General features: G+C 35.4%; 2 protein-coding genes across 2 annotated transcripts in view; both read right to left on the reverse strand.

Annotated features, from left to right (window-relative positions):
* col7a1 (collagen, type VII, alpha 1) overlaps window positions 1–9,463 on the reverse strand; it is a 67,001-nt gene extending 57,538 nt beyond the window's left edge. The window contains 4 exon segments of the mRNA XM_051112948.1: window positions 1–157; window positions 676–856; window positions 3,665–3,747; window positions 9,167–9,463. Coding sequence (XP_050968905.1) covers window positions 1–157; window positions 676–856; window positions 3,665–3,737 — 411 coding nt within the window. The 5' untranslated portion in view covers window positions 3,738–3,747; window positions 9,167–9,463.
* A 6,390-nt stretch (window positions 9,464–15,853) lies between these two features.
* The window catches only part of ttll3 (tubulin tyrosine ligase-like family, member 3), a 38,393-nt gene continuing 34,411 nt past the window's right edge, over window positions 15,854–19,835 (reverse strand). The window contains exons 15-16 of the mRNA XM_051113030.1: window positions 18,683–19,118; window positions 15,854–17,366 (exon numbers count right to left, since the gene is read on the reverse strand). Of these exons, the coding sequence (XP_050968987.1) occupies window positions 16,884–17,366; window positions 18,683–19,118 (919 nt within the window). The 3' untranslated portion in view covers window positions 15,854–16,883. The remainder of the gene's footprint in view (window positions 17,367–18,682; window positions 19,119–19,835) is intronic.

Raw genomic sequence — 19,835 nt, forward strand, 5'->3', positions numbered from 1 at the left:
CTTGGGTACATCTCTGATAGATGAAGGGCTAAAGAAATTGTCTGCGATGTATTTGAGGCCAGCCCCAGTCCGCGTGTTTCCACCTTTATAGTTGATATTCTCTACTGCAGTTATGAGCTCAGTTCCATTCAGGTATGTAGTAAATGTAAACTCCACCCTGAGTATCATAAAATGCACAAATAATCAACAAATGTTCCAATACAACCTTCCTTGTGCTTTTACTGTACATAACAAATATAATATGTGCAGCACCCTCATCAAACACAAAGACACTGTTTACAATAACATGTTCTGTATCCACCTTATGTTTGCCATAAGAGTGGGCCCAGCCATTTTTACATTTTATGAAGCTTTGGCTTCCGGTCTCATCCATGTCCAGCTATTTTTAGCTGTACAAAACAGCTTGTTTTGTTGCTTGATATTGCATATTGGTGTATCTTACCATATTATTTTAATGTACTATCTTAATTATGAACACACTAGTTTGTAGTGCAAACAGTTTTACCGTTTATTGCACGTTGTTATTCTTCTTGTTATCTTGGTTGCCAAAATACACTTTGTAACACATTTCAAATAAACGAATGAACCAGTAAAAATAAAATATCAATAATTCCTCTTTATAATGTCTCTGTTAATCATGACATCAAGTATACAAACACATAGAGTTTCACAGACCTGGCAGTATCGCTGTACTGTACGACTCCAAAACGAATGCCACTGGGTCCTACCGCTCTGGCAAAGGGTTTGACAATCCCTGCCATGAAATTCTTGACTAACATAAAGTTGGCCCGGCCAATACTGGATGATCCATCTACTAGGAACACAATGTCTGCTGCAACAACATTATAGCACTGGCCTGTCACAGAAAAAAAAACAACAAAAAAAAACAGTTAATACTGACACAACAACTTGCATAAATATGCACAACTGTGACCTTTCCACTGTAAAAGAGGTATATTTACAAATATTTAGAGTAGAAGTCTTTTATGTCTGGATATATGGGTCTTCATTAATACAAATACAAACTGCTTTCATCAGTGCAGCCAAAATTAGATTAGTGTTAACAAAAATGGGTCAAGCACAGTCACTAACAGTAATACATTTGCATTTAGAAAAAAGTGCTTATACTGTTTATGTATATTCCTCTTTTCATAAACATTAAGTCTTTTTATTTTGCACATAAACATTTACTTCTTTGTATATAAAATACACAGTCACGAGAGCTATATAAAACATTTTATTGCATACCATTGTGTATGTGACAAATAGAACTGTGAACTTTTTCCTTAAACATTCACATCTGTGGTCTATTCAGTTCATGCATTCAGTGAAGGATTAGGGGAGGGTGAGGTTAAGAAGACACACAGGAAATGACCTCCACCACCCAGACTGCAAAGACATTTTAAGCACACAAAGCATCTGGGCCCATTTAAGCATCTGGGGGGCCATCTCTTCGTCACACAATTCAGTATACTGCCAGTCATCAGATCTGTGGTTGTGTATGACTCACTGGCTACACAAATGAATGCCCTTAAGGCAGCAAACTAATTAACTTGCTGTGTTTGATTTGCTCAATGAGTCACTACATTTTTATAGGGCATGATAGGAAATAGCCAGAATGAGAACTGTCTAGTATGTACAGTGTACTGTATGTGCAGTATTTAAAATTAGGGATGCACAATATACTGGGCCCATGCTGGTTATCGACATATATTATTTATTTATTTATTTGCTTATCTCTATTGAATTTATCTGTATTGACTGATATTACATACTATATGCCAATCTTGTGTGAGTGTTAATGGATAAAATTGCATAAAATATATTTACAATAGTTATAATAGTTAAGTAAAATCATTTAAAATAAATAAAAAATATTATTTGAAAAAAGTAACTAATAATTGTTATTTTGAATGCTACTTTGTTTTTTATTCAAACACATTTTTAGCAAATTTTGAAATGATTAATAAACATATATCCATATAGTACCATTATAATGTTGACTAGAGCTGGGCGATATGACCAAAATTAATTTTTCATATCAGCTGATATCAGTAATTATCACAATAAATGTCAAATCTTTGTTTCTTTCAAGTTTACAGGCAGATTTCTTCTCATAAATAAAAGTTGTAGAAACCAGACAGTTAATTGTGTTTTTAAACTACTATTTTTTTTTTTGTCAGAACATAATACTTGCCAAACAGGTGAACATTTCACTAATCAGAGGTACACTATTCAAAACATTTATAATAAGAAAAAAAATTTACATCAAAATTTGCATGAGTAAATCCTTTTTTTAGTCTTTTTTTCTCAATAAAACATATTACTAAAGAAATTAGTTTAGTTACTTTTAGTAAATTTTTGTTACTGCATGTTCTAACGGGTGATATTATTTAAAATCATGAAACCGGATTGTGTTTGCTGACTTTTGATGGCACGAGGCAGATGTAAAAATTATAACAACCTAATATTTATAGGGGTAAAAATACATAACATAGGGCCTATATACAGTACATTTAGTATAAATATATGTACAAATGTTATAGCTCAACAGCCATTACTTCTTTTAATACATGTAATACAAGTCTACATTGTTAATGTAATAAAATTCCATATATATATCCTACATTTCATCCACAATACCATGGAGTATTTAGCTTTACTACAGTAAATATACAGTAAATCCATGGAAAAGCCTTCTAACACAGTGTTTCTCATGTTTGTCAGTGCTGTCGAGAACATCAGCACTGTTTTATCTGGGTTTAAACTAAATCACAGAGACATTTGTGCTTTTCACTGAATTCAAGCATTTCTCATAGCACTGGTCATGTGATCAAGGCCAGTCAGCAAGTAAACGCATCTGCTGTTTGAGTCGAGCTGATAATTGGTCCATGTGGTGTTGTTAACGCTTTTGCCGCGAAAAAATTACAGTGAGCATTCATCAAACATGTTATATTGATAATTAGTGACAATAGATTTTAGTTCTTTGTGTGTGTTATTTATTATTTTTTAAACAGTATACAGTGTAATGCCCATTATTATGTCCATTTATAATGTCCAATAAATCATTGGTATATTACTTTTTAAAATCTAATATTTGTGACCCTGGACCACAAAACCAGTTATTAGTAGAACAGGTATATTTGTAGCAATATCCAACAATACATTGTATAGGTCAAAATGATCGATTTTTCTTTTATGACAAAAATCATTAGGATATTAGGTAAAGATCATGTTCCATGAAGATATTTTGTAAATTTCCTACCGTAAATATTTTAAAACTAAATTTTTGATTGGTAATATGCATTGCTAAGAACTTCATTTGGACAACTTTAAAGGCAATTTTCTCAATATTTAGATTTTTTTTGCACCCTCAGTTTCCAGATTTTCAAATAATTGTATCTGTGACATAATAAAATAATATTTATGATATTGAAGAATAACATATTAACATATTAAAGATTAACTATGATTTTGTGACTTCCTTACATGCCTCAAAGTATTTTACAGATGTCTTCATTTTCATCAAAGAAGAAAAATTCAGTGAACTAATATTGCAATATTAAATACTGTAAATGAGAATGGCACTTGCTGCAGATAAATATAGCTCCGCTACACACATTAATTTCAATGGCACTTCCTGAAACAGTACATGAACCCTTACCTTGAGCTGTAGACTGCGATGGAAGACACAGCAACACAGCAAGCAGCAGAGTCCATTGCAGCAAACACCCCATTTTTCAAATTCTATACATAATGACACACAAAAAGAGGAAAACGTGTTTAAAAACAGTCATCTAAACAAAAACCTTATTATTCAGTTAGCATTCTGCACTGTCTCCAGCTTAAGCAGCAGTAACACAATGTTCCTCCTCCAGGTGAACTGAGTGCCCAGATACCATGAACATCTGGCAGAAGCTCAAAGACAAGAAACTAAGAAAAGCAAGGTGGGGCTTGCACCATCACCACCCCATAAAATAACAAGCAAAGACTCAGAGGATGATGAGCTTTTGCAAAGCAACTCTATTATAGACAACACAATGAAGAATGCATTTTAAAGAGAAAACATTTGTTTTGAAGAACATTCCTATTATATTGCTATTATGATTACAGAGGTTACAAACTGTTGTTGCTCAAAATAACATGCTATTGTATGATTCAGAGCCATGCACGCTTATACACGTGCTCCTGCTTGCACTGGTGCTGAAATTCAGCAGATCTGCTCACACTATAGATACTGTCTTACTCAAGCACTTTTAGTACTTTCCTGTTTGCTACTTTTCACGAGGGAAAGCATGTGGGATCATGATGTTCCTTTTTAACGGAAGTGGTCCAAACATGAATGTTTGTTGCATATGCTGAATGTCACTGCTTGTGCTTTCAAAGATGCCATTTTATAAATATATTACCAGCAGACAGATCTGTTTTTTATTTTATAAAAAGAGGAAATCGTGTTCCACATTTGGAGTCACGCTGGTTTGCATTCAACAATGAGTGCCCTGGAAAATGGCCTGCCTAAAAACAAGGTTAAAAACTCACAGACAAACAGAGACGCGCATAAAACAAACACATGGACATCATTACACCTTCAAAGACCTGAGTCAGAAAAGCATAACTGAGTACGTATTGGTTTATTATTCCGGTGTGTCCTACTGTCTAGGATAAATAAGAACTATTATTCATGTATTTTCTACATTGATGTAATAGTTTGTAATTGGCAATTAAGCTTGGTCGCATTTCAAAACTCAAAATGCCGCTAAATGAATTGTTTTAACCAGTTTCAAAATACCCAGACTCCCACAAAAACTTAAAGCATCCCAAAAGACATGTCTGGAACACATGTAAATACACAGACAAACAGACTAAACACTCATCTAAACAATCAAACCTCCCACATATGCATATGTGGGAATTTCTGAGTGAACTTGTCCAATGACTTTTTACTGTGCCATTAATTAAATTATATGATGTGGTCCCTTTAAAAAAGGCTTTTACAACAGTTTGCATAATTTATTTGGAAGTAAAAACATAAGAAGTATCACACAGAATATGGCATACTACACAGTAAAATACAATAGGGTCACATTATTGATTACTGTGAATATTAATATAAACCTGAACGATTTATTTACATCTCCACAGATGAGTCCAAACAAAAATGTATTTTTCGTGAATTTCATATTTGTTTATTTAACTCTCTCCCTTTCAATCAATCTGTCCTCTATTTCTCTGTGTTGTTTGCATTAATTATAAGGAAACAGTCATCATTATGTGGTTTATGGAAGGTTAATTATAGCATTTATAAGTATTCTGTCTGAACCACATTAGAGATTGAACTGCCAGATTGTCTACAGCGGCCTCTCCCTTCCTCCGTTTACACGTTGTGCATTCCGTCGCTCTTGCTCTTACACCTGTGGTTGCACTGAATTTTTTGAGGCGGTGTCATTGCACACCTGGGGTCAAGTGAGCACCACTATGGAGCCATCATTCACTTGCATAATATTACGTGCAATAATATGTGTTTGATTTTTAGTGTATGAACCCAGTTAAAAAATTTCAGTCCTGACTTTTTAAAGCAATAAAAAAGGCTATTTACTGTGTGGCTTAACATAAAAGGCTGAGGAATTAGAGAGACATTCTTGAGCTCTATAAAGTGGATGCTGGGAGAAGAAACAACAGCAACAACTACTTGCAGGCTACTACACCACAAACACCAAATACACCAACTAAAATGTCCACTATCACTGTCACCTCATCTCATCCCACTGGAAATGCAATCAAACTAGACTAATGAGTTTTTGAATTATGTTTTTTACTGTATCCAATCATGTATAATCATCTGTAGCACAAAAAAACTATCATTCTCTATGCTTCTAAAATTATTATTTACTGAAGGTAATGCTTCTTAAACCTCTGGGAAGCCTCCTTACTGAAAACAGGAAACTTGTGGTACAGATATAATAGCAAACATATCTTTAAATGATAGTTAGCCTAAATATGAAAAGACCGCCATCATTTACTCACCACCTTATGTCATAATAAGCTTTCATATGCGTAAAATGACCTCATAGCACCACCTAATGCCTAAGTAGCAGCATTACCTGTGTAGTCAGTTCACTGAAAATTGGGACATTGTAGTACGTCTATGATATAATGTTCTTTTTTGATTGAACTACCCTTTTTTGACAATGGCACTGGCACGCATGTGACCTACATTTAATGTTCTAATGCTGAATTTTTATATCTGAACAGTTTACACAAATGTTTAATCATTCTAAAATACAGATTTAGGATAACATTTTTATACATGGTAGCCATTGTCATGTTAGCCAGTTTGGTTTATTTTTAAAAAGTGATTTATTGTGTGTGTTTTTTAATTTCTCCCTCCAAATTGATGCTTTATGTGTCATGTGCCTTTATGTTCAAAACAAGGAAAAGTTCATGGCCAAGAGACGATGTCCCAAAAGGAACAGGAATGAAATTAAAAACATTCCTCCCCCTGACATGATCACTAGAGTTTATCCTCAAAATATTAAATTATGAAGGGTCACCCCTTCAGAACACAAAAAGGAAAGTGTGTGTCAGAACTGTCTGCTCTATTTCATTACAGCCTGTCTCCCACACACCAGAACAACAAATAGAAAGACAGAGGGCAACGGAAAAACAAACACATATTCTAGTTGAGGATTTCAAAAGTAAGAAAGAAACAAGCCGACTGACCAACCAAAATCCAGACTAAATATTTACTGGATATACAGTATATTTACAGGATTTATTTATTTATTTATTTTAAAAATTAAATATTTAAAAAAAAATTATAATGCATGGGAAAATGCATTGCCATTTATTTTATTTTTTTATGAATGTGTTTTTTTCAGCTAGCAGTGATTTCTATTCAAATTTCCCCTATAATCACTGCAAAAAAAATGTGTAGTTCACCATTTCCAGATATAAACATACTGCATTTCCATTCACATGCTTCACTATGTATGTGTTACAGTCTAATCAGGAAGCAAAGAAGCTATGGAGGCTGACACACAGATGTTATTGCTTATGTGCCCCAAATGTGATTCACGCATATGTGAAAAATCTTGTGCGACCAAACAATTTACTGTATAGTGAAATAGTATACTGACATCAAAAGAGCTAAGCAAGTAATCGGCAGATTCAGGGGCGCTTTAAGGTGCTGAATTATAATTGCTCTTGAAATGATTATTAAAGTCTTGGCTCAGTAAGAAGAAGAATTTCTTGAGCAAAAGACTACTGAGCATTCCAGCTGTTCTTAATGACATGCACACTCTCTTATACAAGAAAAAAGCCCACACGCTAACATTCACAGTCTGTCACTGTAGTCACTCAACACGGCTAACCCCTCGGCCATGCTTGCATGCCCAGCAGGTGTCCACGGTAACCTAGACACTCCAGCCCTGCCTACTGAGTGTGAGATATTTAAAGTGACGAATCACACAAGTTCAACTGAGGTCATGCCCCGCCCCCTCTGCCTGAACAGGCAGTTTGGAAATGTTATGATGCTGATGTGGAAATATCGCTTTTCCACTTTCATCACATCAACATCCCGTCATTTTTTATTTCCTCATAGCCGATCTTCATAAAAATGCCAGCATTTGCACATGTGGTCGATTCATGAACTGTGTTGTGATTCCTTTCATCTGGTTTCTAATCTGTGCTCTCTCTTCCTTTTTAGTTTCTTGTAACTTGCATTATTTAACAAACAAACAGTATAATGTGAATTAGCCTAAATGATAATGAGGTTGCAATGCAGGAGCCAAGGACACCCCAAGCAGTTTTGTACACATAAAATATGCAGTGATGATGTGTTTTAACACATCTCATGAGAGCTAGATGAATAAATTTGAAGTATCTGAAGCGCATCTGTTCTGTCAAATAATAAGAATTGGGGTATTTTGTAAGATAACAAACTTGCATCATGCAACTGATCAGCAATATTCATCCAACCTGCATGACAATCTTTACGATTTTGCACCTTTAAGCTGTGTTCACTCTAAATTGTAAAACAAGGTAAGATAACATTCCATAGTTCTCAGAAGTACTTCCATAAATCATTATTCCTTCAAACTCAAGTGTCACCACTCTATCGTGACGCTTCTCTTAACCCATGCCTAGAGCGCTTTATCACTGACCTTAAAGAACTCTGTCACTGACCTCAGGCTGTTGTTTTACTGACCTATAACTGATTTGAGCACTGATTTAAAGGGTGGATGGATGCACTTTTTATTGCTTCAAAATCTTGACCACCATTCATTGCCGTTATAAAGGTGGGAAGAGTCAGGAATTTTTTTAACATACCTCTGATTGTGTATGTCTGAAAGAAGAAAGTCATATACACTATGGATGGCTTGAGGGTGAGTAAATCATGAGGAAAATTTTGGGTGAACTATCCCTTTAAGTGTAGAATCACTAGTTCCCAACCTTTTTGACTGCAAGACCTCCACCCTGTCCTAAAGAATAATCAATAGCCCACTTACTTTTCCAGACTTTTTAAATAAATCACAATTTGCACCCAATAAAAAATTTATAAACTAGAAACTAAACTAGAAAAATCAATATTCATTATAAAAATGCTCATTGAGATTTAAGATTATATTAAATGCACTTATTAAAAAAAAAAAGTCATTTTTCCTTTGGAAATATACTAAAATTGCCTTCAAATAGTTTAAAATAAAAACAATCTAGCTTAATTAAAAGTTCACACTCAGATTTTTATTATTTCAGATTTACTCTCTCAGCAACTGCTGTTTTATTTTATCTTATTAATTAATTGATTTTTAAATAGAAGAACATTGTTTCTCAAACTTTTGTTCATTGTTTACATTAATTGATTTAATTTCTGTTAATAAAAAGAACCAAAAGCTTCTGCATCATAACACAAGAAAATACCTAAGCCTAGATGGGAGGCCTTTGAAAATGGTCTCGAACAATGGGGGACAATGGAGGTCAAAAGGTTGAGAATTACTGCCCCAGAGCGTCTATAACTAACCCTACCGTGCTCTGTATAACTGATCCTAAATCAGTTTCAAACAGTGACCCTCCAGCGTTCTATTGGTGAATAGAATTCCACCACTGACCCCAGAGCGCTCTGTCACTTTATCACAATTCAACGCACTACAATGCAACGACTACTTACCGGTCAAAACGGGTCACCAAGACGAAGCGGTCAACGACGTTTTCCTAGTCCCACATGTTCAGACAAATTCCCTTCAGTGAGACTGTATTTGTCCGGAGAATTACTTTAAAAGAGTTTAGTTCTTGCGCATCTGCCAACCTGTCAACGGACTTTCCCTCTTCAAAAAAAAAGTGCAGCCTGCAAAAATCCTCTAATTGACTACCAGCAGCGAAATAAAGTCATATCTCCTTAGTTGTGCTGTTTGCTGCAGTGAAGGTACTGCAGCCCAGACTTGTTCAGACGCCCGCAGCTAACTAAGTCCATCCCTAGACATTCACTCGCTCCTCAGGATCGTCTTTCAGAACCGAGCGCGAGCTGCCCGCCTTCTCACATTACAGCCAATCAAATCACGAGTTAGCGGTGCTCGTGCGCTCTATGCTCTTGCCTGTACCTGCACAGGTAAACTGTACGTTCATAATCAAATTTGTTATTTTTCCCGGGGCCGAGACATTGCAGCGTCTGATAAAAATAGAATAGGCTGGAGAGGGAGTAAAATCTCTGCGTGGCAGAGGCAGCTGCCACAAAGACCTGCCATCGCCAGATATGCACCAATCAGTGTATACAGTAAGGCAGACGCGACGCGTTGGTGCTGCGCGCGCCATTGCAGATTTAAACGGAGGAATAAAGTATAAAGTAAGGCAGCAAATATGTAAATAAGAGCAGAATTGCACTTTATATTTGTTTATATGCATCAATCCGAGTGTAAACAGTGAGAGCTTAAGGCAGGTGCGACACGTAGGTGCTGCGCGCGCCATTATGGATTTAAAGGGAGGAATAAAGTATAAAGTAAGGCAGCAAATATGTAAATAAGAGCATAATTGCACTTTATTGTTTATATGCATCAATCCGTGTGTAAACAGTGAGAGCTGTTAAGGCAGGTGCGACACTTCGGTTCTGCGCGCAACATTGTGGATTTAAAGGGAAGAATAAAACATAAGTTAAGATAGCAGATATGTAAATAAGAGTAGAATTGAACTTTCAGATCATATGACCAATCGGAGTGTAAACAGTGAGACGCTAAGTTGTCGCAGGCGCGACGCTTCGGTGCTGCGCGCGTCTTTATGGATTTAAAGGGAGGAATAAAGCATAAGGTAAGGCAGCAAATATGTAAATAAGAGTAGAATTGCACTTTCTGTTTGTTTATATGCACCAATCAGAGTGTAAACAGTGAGAGCTGTTGAGGCAGGTGCGACACTTAAATGCTGCGCGCGCCATTATTGATTTAAAGAAGGAATAAAGCAAGGAATAAAACAGGAATAAAGCAAGGTACGTTATGGCAGGTTTTGTGGCAGCTGCCTCTCATTGTTTACACTTCGGTTGATGCAGGCAAGTAAACAGACCGTGCAATTCTATACTTATTTACCTATTTGTTACGTTACTTTAGGTTTTCCTCCCTTTAAATCCATAATGGCGCACGCAGCACCGAAGTATCGCGCCTGCCATATGCATCCGATTGATGCATATCTGGCGGTGGCAGGTCGAGTGGCAGCTGCCCCTGCCACGCAAATATTTTACCCTTGCTGTGGGAGAGGCGGCACACAAATATTATTTATATTTTTTTATCCTAACAATCGTTAATTCCCATTCTTTAAAGAAAAAATGAATCGCAAATATTCACAAACTGAGTATAGTTTTAAATGGAGATTGCAGGTTTAGGAGCAAAAGTTTAGAGGATCACTTTGAGGCAATAACAAAGAGACTGTCAAATCAGTGTTACAACTGGTAATGTCACATGTAATTTGTCATGTTTGCACATTGCTTAGCATAGGTTTACATTACATACACACTACCAGTCAAAAGTTTTTGAACAGTAAGATTTTTAATGGTTTTAAAGAAGTCTCTTCTGCTCACCAAGCCTGCATTTATTTGATCCAAAGTACAGCAAAAACAGTAAATTTGAAATGTTTGTACTATTTAAAATAACTGCTTTCTATTGGATATGTTTTATGTGATGTTAAACCTGAATTACTCCAGTCACATGATGCATCAGAAATCACTCTAATATTCTGATTGGCTGCTCAAAAAAACATTTAGTATTATTATTATGTTGAAAACAGCTGAGTATAATTTCAGGGTTTTTTTTATGAATAGAAAGTTCTAAAGAACAGCATTTATCTGAAATAGAACTCTTTTGTAACATTATAAACGTTTTTATGATCACTTTTGATCAATTGAAAGCATCGCTAAATGAACATATTAATTTCTATAATTTCTTTTCCTATTATATATATACTGACTCCAAGCCTTTAAATGGGATAGTGTATAATGTTACAGAACTTTTTATTTCAGATCACATAATTACTGATCTTTGGATCTTTCGGTTCATCAGAGAAACCTGAAAAAATGTACTTAACTGTTTTAAATATTGATAATAATGATAATAATAAAAAAATGTTTCTTGAAAAGGAAATCAGCATATTAGAATGATTTCTAAAGGATCATGTGACACTGAAGAATGGAGTAATGATGAACTATGAATAAATTACATTTTAAAATATATTCAGTTAGAAAGCAGTTATTTTAAATAGTAAAAATATTTCACAATATTACTGCTTTTGCTGTATTTTGGATCAAATAAATGCAGGCTTGGTGAGCAGAAGAGTATTCTTTAAAAACATTAAAAATTGTACTGTTCAAAAACTTTTGACTGGTAGTGTACTCTCTCTCTCTTTTTCTTTTCCTCTCTCTCTCTATCACACATACATGTACAGTACACTTGTGGCACACCCAAGCATCTGTCCACACTCATCTGGAATCCAAGCCTAGAGGGCATCCATCCTTTTTAAGACATAATCTTAAACCTCAATACTTTTCCCTCTCTTTAATCAAAATTAATATATATTTGGAGGCGTTTAAACTGTTTAGGGTTTAGTTAGGGATTTGTGTTAAACAAAAGAACTACAAGAAGAAAACTGCCATCTGATTGAAGGAAGGGCAGGCTTAGACTTGTGCTGGGGACTAAGGTCTGGACAGGGTGACAATGAGGTGGTATTCGGAACAATTATGTGCTTTAAATTAGGGGGTTTGAAAGGGAGTGGTAGCACAATATTGTTCAATAAATGAACAATGATATAGCAATGTATATAATGCACACACTAGATTTGAAAGCACATTAGAGATGAATGCATTCATGCACATTATATATAAAACAGTCATGTACTTCTATGCAATGAATATTAGCCAAATCATACATGAACTGTTTTGGCTGAAATGAAAAGAGGATGCAGGATGCTGTTCTGCTATATGTTAGTGTGTGAGAAAATAGGCTGGGGAATGCACTGACCCCCACACAAGCACACATTCCTTAAGGACAGGAATGGGGAACAGGCTCATTCAGTGTCGGGATGCTGAAAGATGAGAAAGTGAGTCACTTTAAGCAAATATGGTCTGTCTGCAGCAGCATCCCTCTGTACAGAAGTTCACCAGGTGAAGGTGCTCATATGAGTGCAGTATGACTTCAACATGTTTTACCTGCTTAAACAGCACACTAACAGGTACATATGAGCCTCCATACACTTGGTAGTGCATTAAGGTCAATGCTTTCTCATGGTATGCTTTTCCATTTTCCTAGTGGCTGAGAATTTGAGATTCATTGTAAATATTGAAAAGATTAGGATTCTGAATAGCGATACTGTACATGTACATTTTATGAACATGACTGCACATGTTCACCAGGTTTAACACGAGTTTATGAGATTGCAAGGTTTTGAATACTCCAGTTCAGTTGTCCACTAAAATCCAAGGAAGCTTGAGGTGTTTTTCTTGTCATCTGTTCATCACATGTACAGACAGACTATATTCATGCCTCTGATGTAATGCAAAACCTCTTTCTCTCCTCATGGGACCTCTATAATCACAACAAAGATCCTCATGGATGTTTTGTCTGCTGTACATTAATAGTCTAATTAAATGCAAATAATGACAGTGTTTTCCTTTTTAGTTGAATTACACCTCTATAACTGACTAATTAAAGGACATTATAATAGGGCAGCGGAAGAAATATAGTGATGACGACGACCATTCCTTTGTCCCGCAACAGATGACTTAAGAACCAATTACACACACGCAGCATTCAGGTACACACACAACTCACACATGCCGCACATATTGCACATACATGTGTGTTCATATTTTGTGGTGTGGTTACAGGGCAGATGGTAATATGTCAAAGGGCTGATAAATCACTGAGCGTTCCTATGTCACTCAGAAGAGATGACGCCCCAGAACTGCTGACTTTAAATTACTTTGCACTGACAATGTTAATTGTTTAATGTTTTATTGTCATGCAATCTTGAATACACATTATGAAATTTAGGAAAAAGAATCAGCCTTGACACAATTTTTTTTCTAAACTCCAACTAAAATCTCTTTTTCATGCTTTTAAATAAGAAAAAAAAAAAAATTAAGAAAAATCTCAGGCTAATGAACAACCAGTAACGTTAAAATCAGATCAGATGACATTACTAAAAATATATGACAAGCAAGCATGTTAACCACTGAACTAAACAATTCTGTCCTGCTAATATCCTGCTCATTTATACTTGTCAAGTTGTCGTTTTCCTCCAGGGCATGTGGTATGCAAGTGTGTAAGAGGCTTAAGATGTTATTTTAGAGTCTCATGCTTCTTTCATTTACACCTAAACCCATTGCTCCGAGCTATCTGTTTCTCTCCTGGTTTAATCATCCCATTTACTTATAGCTCAATGGGTCACCGACCTGGAATTCCAGCCTTTTTATACTTCCCATGGAGTACTTCCAAAGAACTTCTGTCAAACCATCATGGAAGACAGTCAAGAATCTCTGAGTAAAAGCCAAAACAGAGAGATGACATTTGCTGATTGCTTGGATTATCAATCAATCACCACAGTGCTCTCTAATGGTCGAGCTCTGCTTAGAAAAGTAAGACAACCTTCTGGGAGTGTTAAAAAATGTGTATACACATGCCTACTTTTTTGGCTCTGTAATTACTTGTCAAGATTTGAATTTATAAGATACTTAAATGGAACTACAAGGCTTAATGAAAAATGAACACATTTTTTCTCTTTATAAATATATATGTAGGCCTATACATAATTAAAATTATTCATTTCAACAACATAATTAAAATAATTCAGTGGGTTAAAAGATTTAGAAAGTGTTGACCTTGTTTACAAGCAGAGGAATGCACACGCATGCGTCGTGGTACTCTTGTCAACGCGTGTCTTTTGAAGACTGACAAGAAGAAATTGTTTAATGAAGTAGTTATTTTTGTTTTCTTTGCGCACAAGAAATATCCTCGCTTCATAAAATTAAGGTTGAACCACTTATGTCACAATAACAATTTTTCGATGTCCTTACTACCTTTCTGTACCTTGAACATGGTAGTTCGGTTGCTGTCTATGCGGGGTCAGAGGTCGAGTTTCATCAAAAATATCCTACGTTGTGTTCCGAAGATGAATGAAGGTATTGCGGGTTTAGAACGACATGCGAGTGAGTAATTCATGACAGAATTTTAATTTTCGCGTGAACTATTAAAATGAAATGTGAAATAGATAGACCTGAATGTAGAACATATGTATGACGTAAGTATCACTAGGGTTTTTTATGGCTGTGGTTGGTTGTGCCTCTGTAGGCTACACAGAGTTCACAGATGCCCAACATGTGTGTGTGATGTCAGAGAGAAAAGGGTGAGAGATGTGTTTGGTTGATTTGCTACCACATTCTGTCAGTTTTTCTTTTGAGTTTTGTTAAATCTTCTACCTAGACATCAGACATCTTCATTGCCCTCCAAAAGTTTGGAAACACCCTAGAAAAGTGGGGTTTTGGACAATATTGGCATGAATCCTTTTTATTTGTAATAATTTTGCACTTATAAGGGACAACACAAACTACAAAAACGTATTTTATTACATAAACAGTTTATACATAGAAAAAAACTAAATTTTCAATTAATCAAAATGGGCAGCTGGCAAAGGGGCATGTCTGACTTTGGCATGTACATACTGCCATTATTATGTAATCAAAATGAAAATTATTGTTGCTGGTCTTCAATGATAATGTCAAGTTACTTTAATGTATTTGCACCAAAAAAATGATAAGGATTTATGCTGATATCGTGCAAAACCAGACTGTTTCAAAACTTTTGGAGGCCGGTGTATATATATTTAAGCAAAATGCTTCTATGCTTATTATAGCATGTATTGAAGCCAATTATGGCCACATGGTTAGAGTACAGATGCAACAAAGTAATAAATAGAAAACAAGTGTTTTGCCATGCAAAAGCTTCGTGGACAGTAGGAACTTTGGATTTACTACAAGATAATTCCCTCATAAAATACTTTGTAAGGCTATTCTTAATCAGACAAAAATGAAGATCTTGAGATCTGCTGAAAGGTAAAAGTGAGTAATATTTCTAACAGTGTCTGCTAATGGGTGTGTGTATAAAGTGTTTGTTGATATTAAACTTTTCAGCATGTCTCAATTTGCTTGTGTATGTGACTGAGTGCAATTTCTCTGAATTACAGCCAAATACAAACCTTCTGAAAATGTCTTGATATTCATGTACGTTAATAGATAAAAAATAATGAAATATAATAAATTAAAAATGATATAACTCGTATGTAGAGTAAAAACTACAATACAGACACAAGTGAGTGATTTCATTGAGTTCAAGTGCTCCCTTTTATTGTAGATGATCAGGGTGATCAAGTTTATGCAAAAAATACAAAAATGTCCCTAAAACTCTGTCCTTTTGACATGTTGACATACCATACTCTATTAACACATATAATAAATCATCAAGGTGGATTTAGCATGTAATGATACTACATTATTTATACCCACATGATAAGCACTGACAATTAAATTAGGGAGATTAAAAGAATGAATGCTACCTCCATCTAGTGGTGAGTTTGGTTAAAAGCTCACAATCATAATAGTGCAAAATTAGTTATATAAAAAATTATTTTCAGCGTAATTCAAATTGCATAAAAATGTTATGATCTTAAGAATGACACTAGTGTTTTCAATAAGTAATACTGTCAATGAACAGCTCATAAGGAAACTTCCTGATTGTTTCTAGAGAACACAAAATTCAGCACCATTAAGCTTAAATGCTATAGTCAAGTTTCCCATATCAATGTAATACAGAACTTGGCATTTATTTATGCATTATGTGTTTTTGGTTGTAAAACAATCTTAAAGGGATAAATTACCCAAAAAGCCAACATCTAAAAGCTGTTGTATGGTCAAATGCACAATGTTTATGGTGCATTTTGATCTTTTTTGGACCATAACATGCCCTGGCCAAGGTTATGTTTCCATTTTATGGAAGGGACCTGTATTTTGCATAAGATCTTTCAATTTTTAAATGCTGACAGATTTAAAAAGAAATGACTGTGCTCAGGAAAAAGGTTCTGGAATTCTGGAACTAATATATGCTGTTCTCTTTCTTATTTCTGACAGTAGATTGATAAAGTATATTGGTTTTGAATACATTGTATTGAAAGATAAACTCACGATACAACTGATGCAATCTAAAATGTATTCATTCCTTTCAAGTCATATTAATTTCCCAAAGATTCCTCAGGATGACTTCGGCCCTTCTCTCTCTGTAAAAGTGTCCATGGCCTGTCTATGGTTTAGCGACAGGTATTTCTGCATGCGTAGGACTGGATAAGATATATTGACTGTGTGTATTTCATGCTTGGAGGTCAGTGTTTGTCCGGGTCGTAGATTTATTATGTCCAGTGATGGCGTTGGACGGTAAAGGGAAGGTAGGTTGCTGCGTGTCCTGTGTGTGGGGGGGGTGATCGGGCTGAGCGTGAGTGTGTGAGAGTTTTTGGGGATGAAGTTCTGCTGGGTTGGGAAGGACACAGCAGGTTGAGGGCAAGACGAGTCTGTGGGGACGTTTCCTCAGTTTAGGTTGAAAGATCAAAGATTTCTCCAGCGTGACTTTGCGGGAGGCGAGGGTAGGCCAGGCCTTCTTTACCTCTTCTAATTGATTCTCCTTACCAGAAATGCAATGGCTGCTTGTGAGTGAAGACTTACGGGTGCTGGATTTTGATAGCGGATCAGGGTGAGACTGAATGAAAGGCTTGTAAACAGGGGCTCGAGGGCGCCTGATTGAAGTCCCCTCTACAAGAAGATTCACTCCTACATACTGAGGAACTTCTACTGCTGCCTGAATACACAAGAAAAAAGGTAAAGAAAAAAAGACAATATTTTGCATATTGAAAATAAAGTTAGTTATTAGGACAATTATGATCCGAAAAGCTTATGATTTTCTGTGACTTTTTCAAGACAATTACATTTTATCCCCACTGTTTAAAATCTATCAATTTTTAATTAAGAATGGACACTTTAAATTGATAAAGTGACATTAAAGATATTGTTACAAAATGTTCTATTTAAAATAAATGCTGAAAAAAGCTGAAGATTCAGCTTTGTCATCACAGGAATAAATTACATTTATTCATTTTATATATATTAAAATATAAAATGGTGTTTTTAAATTGTAATAATACTTACATTACTGTACTATATTTTTGATCAAATAAATGCAACCTTTGTGTACATAAAAAAAATCTTACTGATCCCAAACTTTAAAAGTTTTTGAACAGTACGATTTTTAAAATGTTTTTAAAGAAATCTCTTCTGCTCACCAAGCCTGCATTTATTAAATGCAGTACAACAAAAGCACTGAAATCTTGATATATTTTTACTATTTTAGATAACTGTTTTCTATTCGAATATATATTAAAATGTATTTTTTTCCTGTGATTTCAAAGCTGAATTTTAAGCATCGTTACTCCAGTCACATGATCCTTCAGAAATCATTCTAATATTCTGATTTACATTTATTTTTATTATATTGAAAACAGTAGAATTTTTTCTTTGATGAACAGAAAGTTCAGAAGAACAGCATTTTTTTTAAACAGAAATCTTTTGTAACACTATAAATGTCTTTATCATCACTTTTGATCAATTTAAAGCATCCTTGCTAAATAAAAGTATTAATTTCTATCATTTATTTCCCCCCCAAAAAAATTATATATATAGTGTATGTTACAAAAGCTTTTTATTTCAGATAAATGCTGATCTTTGGATCTTTCTATTCATCAGAAAATCCTGAAAAAATGTACTCAACTGTTTCAAATACTGATAATAATGTTATAATGTTATATAATGTTTCTTGAACAGCAAATCAGCATATTAGAATGATTTCTGAAGAATCATGTGACGCTGAAAATTTTGCTTTGATCACTGGAATAAATTACATTTTTAAATATATTCAAATAGAAAGCAGATATTTTAAATAGTAAAAATATTTCACAATAATGCTGATTTTGTTGTGTTTTGGATCAAATAAACGCAGGCTTTGTGAGAAGAAGAGACTTTCTTAAAAAACATTAAAAATCTTACTATTTAAAAACTTTTGACTGGTAGTGTTCATGTTTTTTTATTTGGTTTGGTGATCTTGACATTCCACACATGTACCTGTTTGTATATAAGTTGGAAGCCGCCAGTGTGAGTGTTGCGGTCATAGCGTCGATCCAGCACCACCCGCAAAGTATCTTCCTGTACAGCAGGGCAGAGTTGAGCTGTGACTCCTGTGGAGGGTGCCATGGTGGGGCTGGCATTGATCTCCAAAAGCCAAGGTCGCAAATCCCGTCCCAGCATAAAATCAGCTCCGTAGAGCTCAAAACTGGCTTTGCGGGGTTCCACACTGTCCTGTGCAGTCATGAGAGTTTGGATAACGGCCTTCTGCATACCTGGAACCACCACCCCCTCCCACAGATCACCTCGGCCTGAAGCAGCCAACCAGGAGCGGAACTGTGAACATGACCACATGCACTCAGCGGGCAGAGAAGGATTGCGATCTGGGCTTGGTTGAAAATGCTTCTGGATGGAGTTGTTGCAAAGATGTACAGAACTAAGTGTGGAAAGTAGGAAAAAATGTATTAATAAATAATCCCTTTTAAAGGAATAGTTCAACCTGAAAATGGAAATTCTATCCTTAATTACTCACCCTCAAGTTGTTTCAAATCTGTATGACTTTGTTTCTTCTGTAGAACACAAAAGTAGTTCTGTCATGACAACTCTCTGTAGATTTTAGCATGTTAATGGATATGACAATGTTAATTGGTCTTGCTGCTGTTGGTTTTTGCTGTTGTAAATTATTGCTGCTGCTGCAAAGCAAGTACAGGAACTTGCTACTACCAGTACATAAGCAGATATGACGCTGTGAGTATTAAAGATATGCTGCTGCTGCACAAGTAGCAAAAATTATATAACCCGTAGAAGATCTATACAGGTGGAGCTGGGGAAGTTGGAGGGTTTCAGAGCAACGCTGAAAATGCATTGTGAAATGCTCTAGTGAATCCTAACCACCCATTTAAAGGTAAAGCATCAGCCTGCGCCATCTAGAGTTTCATGACAGAACTTGGCCTATATTATGAAGAATTTCAACAGTTCTTTACAATGAAAGTCAGTGAGGTCCAAAACAACACTGGACTTCATTGACTTTCACTATATTGACAAAAAAATCTAAATTTTGTTGTGCTTTACAGAAAAAACAAGTCATACAAGTTTTTAACAACGATCTAAAGGTTTTCATTTTTGGGGTAAGCTATCCCTTTACCGTTTGCTA

This window comes from Labeo rohita, chromosome 6 (genome assembly GCF_022985175.1).
Source record: "Labeo rohita strain BAU-BD-2019 chromosome 6, IGBB_LRoh.1.0, whole genome shotgun sequence".
NCBI classification, from domain to species: Eukaryota; Metazoa; Chordata; class Actinopteri; order Cypriniformes; family Cyprinidae; genus Labeo; species Labeo rohita.